Here is a 13,876-nt window from a genome sequence, read left to right as displayed (position 1 = left end):
GATTTGCTGCAATGCACCCTTTCACTAGATGTTCAAGAGCATGTCCCTGTTGTTTATTCTGGCAAGATAGCACTGATGGGAGAAAGTGAGAACTGCAGATGCTGGAGATTAGAGTCGAGAGTGTAGTGCTGGAAAAGCACAGCAGGTCAGGCAGCATCTGAGGAGCAGGAGAGTCGACGTTTGGGGCATAAGCCCTTCATCAGGAAGGTAGCACTGATGTGGCACTGGCTGAAGGAGTGATGAGTAATAGAAGCTGGCATCTGAAGAATAGTAAAGAAGTGGCTTAAGATAATAGATTGTGAACCTGCCATGAGCTTCAAATAATAGTTTCTATTTAAAGATTGCACTGATTACTGCTGTTAGATTGTGACAGATGCTGTGTTTGATACTGTTGTTTACCCATTATGTTTACAATCATAAATTTAATTCTTTTCATTGAAATTGTGTTAGTTACATTATGAACTGTTTCATTATGACCGACTGCAGTGAGATTGGAAATTAAATAAAATTGCATTTGTATCAAAGCATGAATCAAAATGCTGAATACTGAAAATGTGTGAAAAATATCAAGGATTGAGCGGGTGTTTTGCGTTTCAAAAAAAAAGTGGTTGTGTGGGAGTCTGAAACACCTGATTGTATCGGTGGGTAGCAGCAGAAATGGTGTGGATGATTAGGTAAACAGCTGTGGTTTTGTGTACTAAGCATTTTGGACTGGCATAACTTTATGCACATTAAATTCTCCTTGGCAAAATACTGAAAGGTGAACATAACACTGTTTCATTATCAAAACCAATTCTACATTCTTTTTCTCCATTTAACAAATAAAGTGAAAATTTGTTTTATTTCCACCCTCTTCTTTCCAGATTAGCCAAGTGGTTATCAGCAATTTAGATTACATTAGATTCCCTACAGTATGGAAACAGGCCCTTCAGCCCAACAAGTCCACACCGACCCTCCGAAGAGTAACCCACCCAGACCCATTCCCCATATTTGCCCCTGACTAATGTTCTTAATACTATGGGCAATTTAGCATGGCCAATTCATCTAACCTGCACATCTTTGGATTGTGGGAGGAAACCAGAGCACCTGGAGGAAACCCACGGAGACACGGGGAGAATTGTGCAAACTCCACACAGTCACCCGAGGCAGGGATTGAACTTGGGTCTCTGGTGCTGTGAGGCAAAATTGCTAACCACTGAGCCACCATGCCGCCCAAAAAAAACACACCTGTTTCACAAATTTCTTTTGTGAAAAAGGTGTGGGTTTTTTTCTACTGCTTATTACCTTATGTATGCCTTTTTAAAAATAATTCCCCGATGTTCTTACATAATATAGTACTGTTGCTAATTTTCTCACATGGAAACTGGCATCCACCCTCCTCATATAGAAACATAAAAGGTAGGAGCAGCAGGAAGTCATTGACCCTTTGAGCATGTTCCCCCATTCATCATGATCATGGCTGATCCTCCAACTCCACAGCCTAATGCTGCTTTCTCCACATAGCACAGAACATAGAACATTACAGCGCAGTACAGGCCCTTCAGCCCTCCATGTTGTGCTGACCTGTGAAACCGATCTGAAGCCTATCTATCCTACTCCATTCCATTTTCAACCATATGTCTGTCCAATGACCATTTAAATGCCCTTTAAAGTTGGCGAGTCTACTACTGTTGCAGGCAGTGTGTTCCACACCCCTACTACTGAGTGAAGAAACTACCTCTGACGTCTGTCCTATAACTATCACCCCTCAACTTAAAGCTATGTCCCATCGTGCTAGCCATCACCGTCCAATGAAAAAGGTTCTCACTCTCCACCCTATCTAACCCTCTATCTTACGTCTCAATTAAGTCAGCTCTCAACCTTCTTGTCTCTAATGAAAACAGCCTCGAGTCCATTAGCCTTTCCTCATAAGACCTTCCCTCCATACCAGACAACATCCTTGTAAATCTCCTCTGAACCCTTTCCAAAGCTTCCACATCCTTCCTATAATGTGGTGACCAGAACTGTACGCAATACTCCAAGTGCGGCTGCACCAGAATTTTGTACAGCTGCAACATGATCTCTTGGTTCTGAAATTCAATCCCTCTCCCAATAAAAGCTAACACACTGCATGGCCGCCTTAACAACCCTATCAAACTGGGTGGCAACTTTCAGGGATCTATGTACCTGGACACAGAGATCTCTCTGCTCATCTACACTACCAAGAATCTTACCATTAGCCTAGTACTATGCATTCCTGTTGCTCCTTCCAAAGGGAATCACCTCACACTTTCCTGCGTTAAATTTCATTTGCCACCTCTCAGCCCAGTTCTGCACCTTATGTCCCTTTGGCACGATCCACAACTCTACCAAACTTAGTGTCATCTACAAATTTACTAACCCATCCTTCTATGCCCTCATCTAGGTCATTAATAAAAATGACAAACAGCAGTGAACCCAAACAGATCCCAGCGGTTCACCATTAGTAACTGAACTCCATCAGCCACCACCCTCTTCAGCTAGCCAATTTCTGATCCAAACCGCTAAATCACCCTCAATCCCATGCCTCCATATTTTGTGCAATAGCCTACCATGGGGAACCTCATCAAATGCCTTACTGGAATTCACATACACCACATCAACAGCTTTACCCTCATCCACCTGTTTGGTCACCTTCTCAAAGCTTTTTTTGGCAGCAGTTGCAGTGGGAGAGACGACATTGAGGACCAGGGGCTTGATGGGAAGGTAAATTTTAAAGTATAAAAACTTATCTCTGGTGTAGGCAGAATGCACACTGGACAGGAGCAGAGGCTTTATATTTGGGCGGTTGCTTTACTGGGTCACGTCTCCCACCCATCTTCCTCCTTTAACCAAAAAAGGTTCTGTGCGCCAGATTGGTAAGGTGATTAGTTTTTTTTTAAATAGTTTTCAGTAGTCTCTTTAGGAATTTAGAATAGTGGGAATGGAAGTTAGGGCAGTTGAATGTTCCTCCTGCAGAATGTAGGAGGTAAGGGTCCCTGCTGACTGCATCTGCGAGGAGTGCACCCAACTCCAGCTCCTTCAAAATGCATTAGAGAGCTGGAGCTGGATGAACTTCGGATCATTCGGGAAGGAGAGGGGTTATTGAGAGGAGTTACAGGGAGGTAGTCACACCACAGGTTCAAGAAGAAGGTCGATGGGTTACCGTCTGGACAGAAAAGGAACAGGCAGGCAGTGCAGGGAACCCCTGTGGCCGTTCACCTCCACAACAGGTATACAGTTTGGATACTGTTGGCAGGGGGAAGAGGGGATTACTTATCAGGGGTAAGCAATGGGGCACAGGTCTCTGGCACAGAGTCTGCCCTTGTTGCTCAGAAGGGAAGGGGGAAGAGGAGCAGAGCTTTAGTCATTGGGGACTCCATAGTTAGGGGGACAGATAGGAGGTTTTGTGGGGACGAGAGAGACTCATGGTTGGTGTGTTGCCTCCCAGGTGCCAGGGTCATGATTCTCTGATCGTGTTGTCAGAATCGTTGTGTGGGAGGGGGAGCAGCCCTCAAGTCAAGGGCCACATAGGCACCAACGACGTTGGTAGGAAGGGAGATGGGGATTTAAGGCAGACATTCCGGGAGCTAAGGTAGAAGTTTAGGCCAGAACAAAGTTGTTATCTCTGGTGTTTTGCCTGCGCCATAAGCTCGTGAGGTGAGGAATAGGGAGAGAATAGGGGGATTTCAACATGCAGGTAGACTGGGAGAATCAGGATAGTATTGGATCTCATGAAAGAGACTTTGTGGAGTACCTCCGAGATGGATTCTTAGAACAGTTGGTGCTGGAGCCTACCAGAGAGAAGGCAATTCTGGATCTGGTATTGTGCAACAAACCAGAATTGATCAGGGACCTCGAAGTGAAGGAGCCATTGGGAAGTAGTGACCATAATACAATAAGCTTCAATCTGCAATTTGAGAGGGAGAGGGTACAATCGGAAGTGACAATATTTCTGTTGAATAAAGGGAACTATAGAGCTATGAGGGAGGAGCTGGCCAAAGTTCAATGGTACAATACCTTACTAGGGTTGACCGTGGAGGAACAATGGCAGATATTTCTGTGTATAATGCAGAAGTTGCAGGATCAGTTCATTCCAAAAAGGAAGAAAGAGCCTAGGAGGAGGCATGGGTGGCCGTGGCTGACGAGGGAAGTTAAGAAACATATAAATTAAAAGAGGAAAAGTATAACATAGCAAAGATAAGTGGGAAAACGGAGGACTGGGAAGCTTTTAAAGAGCAACAGAGGATTACTAAGAAGGAAATACGCAGAGAAAAAATGATGTATGAAGGTAAACTGGCCAAAAATATAAAGGAGGATAGTAAAAGCTTTTTTAGGTATGTGCAAGGTAAAAAAATGATTAAGATTAACATTGGGCCCTTGAAGACAGAAACAGGGAAATATATTACGGGAAACAAAGAAATGGCAGAAGAATTGAATTGGTACTTCAGATCTGTGTTCACTGGGGAAGACACAAGCAATCTCCCTGAGGTAACAGTGGCCGAAGGACCTGAACTTAAGGGAATTTATATTTGCCAGGAATTGGTGTTGGAGAGACTGTTAGGTCTGAAGGTTGATAAGTCCCCAGGGCCTGATGGTCTACACCCCAGGGTACTGAAAGAGGTGGCTAGAGAAATCGTGGATGCGTTGGTGATTATTTTCCAGAGTTCGATAGATTTGGCATCAGTTCCTGCGGATTGGAGGGTGGCTAATGTTCCACTTTTTAAGAAAGGTGGGAGAGAAAGCAGGAAATTATAGACCAGTTAGTCTGACCTCAGTGGTGGGAAAGATGCTGGAGTCTATTATAAAGGATGAAATTATGACACATCTGGATAGTAGTAACAGGATAGGTCAGAGTCAGCATAGATTTATGAAGGGGAAATCATGCTTGACTAATCTTCTGGAATTTTTTGAGGATGTAACTCTGAAGATGGACGAGGGAGATCCAGTGGATGTAGTGTACCTGGACTTTCAGAAAGCTTTTGATAAAGTCCCACATAGGAGGTTAGTGAGCAAAATTAGGGCGCATGGTACTGGGGGTAATGTACTGACTTGGATTGAAAGTTGGTTGGCTGATAGGAAACAAAGAGTAGTAATAAATGGCTCCATTTCGGAATGGCAGGCAGTGACCAGTAGGGTACCGCAGGGATCAGTGCTGGGACCGCAGCTTTTTACAATATATATTAATGATATTGAAGATGATATTAGTAATAACATTAGCAAATTTGCTGATGATACTAAGCTGGGTGGCAGGGTGAAATGTGAGTAGGATGTTAGGAGATTACAGGGTGACCGGGACAGTTTAGGTGAGTGGTCAGATGCATGGCAAATGCGGTTTAATGTGGATAAATGTATGGTTATCCACTTTGGCAAGAATAGGAAGGCAGGTTACTACCTCAATGGAATCAATTTAGGTAAAGGGGCAGTACAAAGAGATCTGGGTGTTCTTGTACACCGGTCAATGAAGGTAAGCATGCAGGTACAGCAGGTAGTGAAGAAGGCTAATAGCATGCTGGCCTTCATAGCAAGAGGGATTGAGTATAGAAGCAAAGAGGTTCTTCTGCAGCTGTACAGGGCCCTGGTGAGACCACACCTGGAGTATTGTGTGCAGTTCTGGTCTCCAAATTTGAGGAAAGACATTCTGGCTATTGAGGGAGTGCAGCGTAGGTTCATGAGGTCAATTCCTGGAATGGTGGGACTACCTTACGCTGAAAGATTGGAGCGACTGGGCTTGTATACCTTTGAGTTTAGAAGACTGAGAGGGGATCTGATTGAGGCATTTAAGATTATTAAAGGATTGGACACTCTGGAGGCAGGAAACATGTTTCCGCTGATGGGTGAGTGCTGAACCAAAGAACACAGCTTAAAAATACGGGTTAGACCATTTAGGACAGAGATGAGGCGAAACTTCTTAACCCAGAGAGTGGAGGCTGTGTGGAATGCTCTGCCCCAGAGGGTAGTGGAGACCCAGTCTCTGAATTCATTTAAGAAAGAGTTGGATAGAGCTCTCAAGGATAGTGGAATCAAGGGTTGTGGAGATAAGGCAGGAACAGGATACTGATTAGGAATGATCAGCCATGATTATATTGAATGGTGGTTCAGGCTCGAAGGGCAGAATGGCCTACTTCTGCACTTATTGTCTATTGAGTAAAACAGTTGAACATGTAGGTACAGGGACGGTGCAGGAGGGAGGGTTTTGGATTCCGAGATAATTGGGGTTCTTTCTGGGGTAGGTGGGGCTTCTACAAACAGGATGGTCTTCACCTGAACTAGTGGGGTACCAATATCCTGGGGGTGGGGGGGGGATAGAATTTTCTAGTGCTCTGGGTGGGTTTAAACTAATTCATTTGGAGGATGGGAACCTAAGTTGTAGTTCCAGTATTCAGGAGGTTGAGAGTAGTGATGTCAGACATAAGGTTGCAAGGTCACAAGAGGCACTGACAAGCAAGAAGTTGGTTTAAAGTGTGTCTACTTCAACACCAGGAGCATTCGGAATCAGGTGGCTGAACTTGCAGTATGGGTTGGTACCTGGGATTTCAGTGTGGTGGCCATTTAGGGCATATGGGTAAAGCAGGGATGGGAATGGTTGTTGCAGGTTCTGGGATTTAAATGCTTCAGTAAGAATAGGAAAGATGGTAAAAGAGGAGGAGGTGTGGCATTGTTAGTCAAGGACAGTATTACAGTGGCAGAATAGATGTTTAAGAACTTGTCTACTGAGGTGGTATGGGCTGAGGTTAGAAACAGGAAAGGAGAGGTTACCCGGTTGAGAGTTTTCTATAGGTCTCCAAATAATTCCAGAGATATAGAGGACAGGATAGCAAAAATTATTCTGGATAGTAAGAGTGACAGAGTAGTTGTTATTGGGGGACTTTAACTTTCCAAATATTGACTGGGAATACTCTAGTTCAAGTACTTTAGTTGGGTCATTTTTTTGTCCAATGTGTGCAGGAGGGTTTCCTGACACAGTATGTAGATAAGGGTGAGGCCACATTGGATTTGGTACTGGAGTAATGAACTTGGCCAGGTGTTAGATTTGGAGGTAGGTGAGCACTTTGGTGATAGTGACCACAATTCGGTTATGTTTACTTTAGGAATAGAAAGGGATACGTATATACCTCAGGGCAGGAGTTATAGCTGGAGGAAAGGCAATTGCAATGCGGTTAGGGAAGATTTAGGATGCATAGGATGGGGAAAGAAACTGCAGGGGATAGGCACAACTGAAATGTGGACCTTATTCACGGAACAGCTACTACAGGTCCTAGATACGTGTGTGTACCTGTCAGGCAGGGAGGAAGTTGTTGAGTGCAGGAGCTGTGGTTTACTAAGGAAGTTGAATCTGTTGTCAAGAGGAAGATGAAAGCTTACGTTAGGATGACATGTGAAGGCTCAGTTAGGGCGCTTGAGAGTTACAAGTTAGCCAGCAGAGACCTAATGAAAGAGCTAAGAAGAGCCAGGAGGGGACATGAGAAGTTGTTGGCGGATAGGATCAAGGAAAACCCTAAAGCTTTCTATCGGTATACTAGGAAAAAGAATGGCCCTAATCATATTGTAGTCAATCAAGGATAATAGTGGGAAGTTGTATGTGGAGTCAGACTAGATAATGGAAGTGATAAATGAACATTTTTCATCAGTATTCACACTAGAAAAAGACAATGTTGTCGAGAATGGTGAGATACATGCTACTAGACTAGATGGGATTGAGGTCCACAAGGAGATATCAGCAATTCTGGAAGGTGTGAAAATGAATCCCCTGGGCTCGATGGGATTAATCCTGGGATTTTCTGGGAAGCCAGGTAGGAGATTGCTGAGCCATTTTGGCTTTGATCTTTATGTTGTCATTGTCTACTGGAATAGTGCCAGAAGACTGGAGGATAGCAAATGTTTAAGAAGGGAAGTGGAGACAACCCTGGCAATTATAGATCGGTGAGCCTTCATTCGTAAAGTGTTGGAAAAGGTTACAACAGGATTTATAATCATCTCGAAAGGAAGAAGTTGATTAGGGATAGCCCACATGGTTTTGTGTAACCTTTGATTCCATTTGCCCCAAGTGCTATATCTAGCTGCCTTTTGAATGTATTTAGTACTTTGGAATCAACTACTTCTACTGAAAATGAATTTCATAGGCTCCCCACTCTTTGGGAGAAGAACTCTCTCTTCATCTCCATCCTAAACAGTCTACCCCGAAGACTCAAACTGTGACCCCTAGTTCTGAACACACCCACTATCGGGAACATCCTCCCTGCATCTACCACCATGTCTAATCCTGTTAGAATTTTATAAGACCTGGGCACGTGCGCGCGCATGTGTCCCCACCCCACCCCACCCCACACCCTCTTCTTTTGAATGGAATCTACGAACATAAAAGCCCGATTTGACTTCTGTTAGTTAGGATAAAATGTCTCATAATCAATTTAACTTGTGCTGTAGCAACTGAAAGACAATAGAACCAAATTTGAATAAGGTAATTTTAAGTTTGCCTCCATTGTTATTTTTGGTCATACTGCCATGTTACTACCTAGTTGCATTTATAATCACACTTGTGTGATTCAGTGCATCTTTGGTGTTTGATCTGTACTGACTTCAACAACTTCTTTTCTAAATAGACCTTTAACAGCCTTGTTTCCGGGTCAGTACCTTATCTTGTACTGTTTTGATGCACATTAATGTGTTGGGCAAGGCAGTATGACCACTATGGGTGTTATCTGACATCAGCTGCTGATCACCATTAAATATATCTTGCTGGACAAGTATGGATTAAGTGGCCGGTGCAAGGCATCAAAATACTGTTCCACCCAGTGAAGCAGCTTGCAAGTCCAATAAATAAAGGCTCCTTTTGTAGAACTGTCGATAAACTTTCACTGAAGAATGCCAAGTGGAAGTGGCTGAAGAAGTGCTAATCTGCCCTCTCATTTGCATAAACCTAAGATAGGGTAACAGCATTATCTGCTTGAGGTTTCTGCTGATATTTTTGCATAAATAGGAAATGTTGGCTTGTGATAATTCTTAACAGCACATTTCTGGGAGCTTAAATAAGCACTTCGGCAACACTTGCGTACCGAACTGTGCACGCATGTTGATGTTTCAGTAGGGCACGCTGCAATCCTGGCAAAATATACATTTGCCCTGTGGCCTGTGAAATGTAATAAGGAACAACAACCATGCTATCAGTAGAAAGATATTGAGCATTCTGCATGTTCACAGACTTGCACAAGGTTCCTGCTGTGCACTGGGTGATATACATGTGTTCTCTCATTTATTATTCCAACATATGTCTCTTATATCTGCTGTGAGTTAATGGGATACATAGTCTTTGAAAATAATTTGAAGAAAGCTGGAAGAGATTAAGGTATTTGGACAATTTCTGGTTTATAGAGGGTTTACCAGGTGATCACTTGGAAGTAAAGAATCAAAAATTCAAGTGTTGTGGTTTACGTACAATTTTTAAAAAAAGGATGTCAAGCAAAGATTTTGAGATGGATTTTTTTGCTTTATTTACTGGACTTGTTGGTTTTGGAAGTCACCTGCTATCAAGGAGGTAGCCTAGACCCGAACTTTTATCTTATTTAAAGGCAAGTGTGTAAAGTACTACTTTCCAGATGCGATTAAATTGGTCAAGCCACTAGACTTTAAGCAAAATGCACTTCATTCTTACATCACAGTTAAAATACAAACAACAGAAGAATAATTGGGTTAACTAATTCTATCAAAATAGTTAGCAAGGTATTATTTACCCACTAATCCAGTCTAGCAGCATCCCATTAGCACTGGTAAAGGCAAATTCAGTAAAATAAATTTGCTCACTTGTTTTCTCCTCCAATCCAAGAGAAGGAAAAAACTGAAAGGATGAATTGAGCAGCATTGAGTGACTACATCTACCAGCTTCAACTCCAAAACCCCAACTTCATCAATTGAAAGTAAAACTAAAATGCAGAGTCTCTGAGTCTAACTCCTTCCACTCATGCTTTTCTTGTCTGCATCGTTTTTAAAAAAACGCTTTTAAGCAGGCATCCTGACACCAGGTTTATAACTCCTCTCTTGAAGAAGAACAGGACAATACAGATCCCTCTAAAAGGCACATTTTGTCACACTGCCAACAGTGCCTGTATTGCAATTGCTGTGATGTCTTGTAAACCTCTGTTTGAAGGTAAAACTAGTTTAAAAGACCTGTAGGCTGTAAAAGTGAGATTCTGATCCTCCTGAAAAGTAACAATTTTTAAAGCAGATCCAATTGCAAAGATACATCTCCTGTTTGGGTTATTGTAGAACTTTAAATTCAAACGTCAGAATTTCAAGCTGACTTACATTTAAACTCGCAAATCTAATTTGAAGATCTTTTCAATTTTGCTGCTATCACCATTCAGCTCTTGGTAAGTAATCAACTGAATTGAAGTCTTCCCATTTTTATTATTTGAATTTGGTCTCTTGGTCCATCATATTGTTTTCTCACCTTTTTTTTTAAGAAACCTAGTCTCTGTAGAGCTGTATTGTCTTTTCTGTCATGTGTGTTTGGGATTAGTGAGAGAGAGATAGAGGATGTCTTTGAACAGTCAAGGACATAATATATTTGTTTAGAGCTGAGAGATTGAGGTACCAGAACGTCAGAAGTATTTTGTAGGCCAGGAACTATTGAAAAAAAATAGAGCAAATTTGCAAGAAAATTACATGTGCAAGAAAGGGTATGTAGGTAGTCAGCTAATCCAGACTGGGAGAGCAATAATAAGGCAAAGACAAGAAAGAGTTTTTAATTGAATTCAAGAGAATTATCTTGATCTGTGTACGGCACAGGTTTAAACTTTACAGATACCAGCATGTAAGCACTCAACTCTGAAGCTCAGTGATGCATGCTACAGAGATATAAGTGAGCTGATGGAATTGATGTGATAAAGTTGAATCTAAACAAACGTGAAGTTAAATATTTTGCGTAAAAGAATGAGGAGCAACAGCATAAATTGAAGGGTACAGTTGTAAATGAGAGTATGTTATCGAAGGTCACAAGGCAAGTTAAAGTGGTTAAAAAGGCAGTTGAGACCTTGGGATTTCTACGTAATGATGTAGAGTACAAAAGCAAGGAAATCATGCCAAGACTTTATAAACCTCAACTGGAGTACAGTGTCCAAACCTGGGACACCACCTTAGAAATGATGTGTAGGCTTTAGTCTGGGTGCAGAGAAAGATTGGTTCTAAGAATAAGGAATTTCCAATGCCAAGGTAAATTGGGGAGCTGGGTTTATTTCCTGTGGAGAGATGTTAGAAGTCTTCAAAATCCTACAAGATTCAGAAAGTTAGACTTTCCTTTGGTGGGAGTTTGGAGTGGGGTGGGGGGGGAAGGGGTGGTGGTTGAGAATCAGGGAGAGTTGAGGTGATTTGTTCTTTGCCAAAACTAATATGAGGAAAAACATTTATTTGAACAGCAAATGTCTATGATCAGGAATGAATTACCTGTAACTGTAGTGCATGCAGGTTTAATTGTGGTATTCAAAAGGCAATTGGATAAGCATCTTAAGATGTAAAATAAAGTCAAGGACAGGGCAGAGGAGTGTGGCTAGCTGCATTTTTTTCATTCAAAGAGGTCCATAAGCCATTGTGACTTCCAGAGCAGCAAGTTGGTGCTGTGATTGAATTGCCAATGCTGTTTGCTGTGCACAGACCTTTTTGAGAAAGGGTGCCACATGGTCACCTATTGTGCTGTAACAGAGGGCAGGATGCTTTGAAAATTTGAACCTCAACAAATTTTAATCATTGTATCCATGAAGTGAGCATTATTGTTTTAAGACACAGACATATAGTTCACTTTGGCTAGTGTGTGGTGTGTCACTGATTTCTGACAGACGTGGGTTTTACAATATCTTGCCCATCCGTTTGCAGGATTCATTAGATATGTGCAAGAGTTGCCAGGAGATGACCACACCAAGGAAAAATAGTTTCAATGTATTGATGAACCATTTTGGTCATCAATTTGTCAAGTAGAATGTTGTTTTTTAGTTCAAACTGAGGTGTTTATAAAAGGTGGTCCTTAATCATTGTAGTGGTCTATTTGAAAGTTGGTAAGTGATCAGAATCATATGGCTTGTATTTTTTAGCAAGGAGCAGAGTGATCATGTATTCATATTTTCATTGCCATCTTATAAAATATTATTTAATTAAATTATCTTACTATTTCATTTTCCCTTACAGGAATCCAGCCTGAATGACCACATGTCCAAAAGAGAGATTCTGAACAATGAGGAGACGGTAAGGTATGTTGTCAAAACTGATATCCTTCATATGAAGAATTCCTCTTTGTATCAAATTTTGGTCATTCAGTAGTTTGCAGCAAGCTTAGCCAAAGTTCACTATAAAAATCAATACGACTTCCCTCATGCATTACAAGCAACTCGCACCAGCCTTACACATTTTCCTCTTATAGAGAGTTTAAATTGGAAGTTGCATTTGCACTTCGACAGTTGCATCCTGCCTTCTACTTTAGTGACTTGGACACTGGTTAGGTTACTCGCACTTGTATCGTTGTTACTGAAAATATGTGGAATTGGGTGAGAGAGAACAAAGGCGGCAATGTAAACTAGTGGCTAGTACCCTGTAAAATATTGTATTTGTTATGATCACCCTGTCACCATAAAATTGAGATTTTTATGTAGGTAACTGGCTACTGTTGTTTCTCCCCTTCTAAGATGTTCTTGTAAACTAATGAGCACTTCTGAGAAAAATAGAAATAGTGATTGGATCTTTTTGACACTTGGAAAGAAAATGGGTTAATGCACCCTCCTTCATGTGATATTGTGATGTGTGTCACTATATTGATTATGAACTTGGATTTTCTGTATCTGAAAATTATTTAATTATTAACTTGTATTTCTGTAGACATGATGACTTCCTTTTAAAGTAAAACGTAAGAGAAAGGTTTCTAGGAGAGTAATAGGTTTTTGTTTACATCGAATTAATTTTGCCTGTGAACAGGATAAAAAAATTGTGCATTTAGGCTCCATGTTAGGAGGTCATGGCTTTATTTCTTTTCCATTTTTGATTAGGACAAGCTTTAAAAATATTCTTTTGTTTTCAGTCAGGGCAATTCCGCATAGTTATTGGCTGAAGCTGGATGTGTAAAGCAATTGCTTCTAAGAAAAAGAGATGACTTAATATTTTATTTTTAAAAATGTCACCTTTCATGGAAGGAGTTTTGTAAAAGTTCCACACCGAATGCATTTGGTTAAACCCCGAAGGGCTTACTTGAAACTGAGAAAATGTTAAGCTCAGTTGTAAGAAGGCTCCTGGAAAATGCTATCAAAATCTCTAGACAGAGTTGAGTCTACATTTTAAATTAAGCCCTGTTGGGGTGATTGGGAAAGAATTTCTCTCTGGAGTGTATACTGTAACGGATTGATTTTGGAATTAATGGTGTTACATTTTTATCATGTGTTTTGAAATCTTTAAATGTTTACTATATATAATTAGTTTGCTATATTCTACATTACCTTAATTTCTTTTGCATAATAATCTTCCACTTTATTATTAAGCCTAAATCCAACACTCCACATTTGTTTCACTGAAAGACCACCTCATTAAAATGTTGGAATAGAATGCTGCAGGTTCAGGCACTCCATTCCAACACTGAGTCCCCTGAAGCAGGCCTATTGTCAATACAAAGATCCATGCTGTGTTCCTTCAGCAGAAAAATACTGTCTCAGTGGGAGCATTTTTCCACTTCCATTGCTAACAATCCTATGGCCTCCATGTGCCAATTGTTTTCTTATGAGAAATGGTTTGTCTTATGGGATCATACCCATTCGACTAATATGTCTATGGAGCTTCATCATTGCCTTTTTGAGTAAAAGTGATGTTTGATTTGCATTGAGTTTTTAATGATTTCCTTCCTTAAGACTTG

The 13,876-nt window shown here is 41.2% G+C and overlaps 1 protein-coding gene across 3 annotated transcripts in view; it reads left to right on the top strand.

Moving 5' to 3' along the window:
• The window catches only part of azi2 (5-azacytidine induced 2), a 69,033-nt gene that overhangs the window by 23,846 nt on the left and 31,311 nt on the right, over positions 1 to 13,876 (top strand). For all 3 annotated transcript variants that reach the window (XM_043689498.2, XM_043689499.2, XM_043689497.2), the window contains one exon: positions 12,172 to 12,233. In XM_043689498.2, the coding sequence (XP_043545433.2) occupies positions 12,172 to 12,233 (62 nt within the window). The remainder of the gene's footprint in view (positions 1 to 12,171; positions 12,234 to 13,876) is intronic.

The sequence above is a fragment of the Chiloscyllium plagiosum genome, unplaced genomic scaffold, assembly GCF_037043375.1.
Source record: "Chiloscyllium plagiosum isolate Xiang-an unplaced genomic scaffold, Cpla_swu_hap1 HiC_scaffold_5, whole genome shotgun sequence".
Taxonomy (NCBI): Eukaryota; Metazoa; Chordata; class Chondrichthyes; order Orectolobiformes; family Hemiscylliidae; genus Chiloscyllium; species Chiloscyllium plagiosum.
Note: the sequence above shows the minus strand (reverse complement) of the source record. Positions and strands in the feature narration are given on the sequence as shown.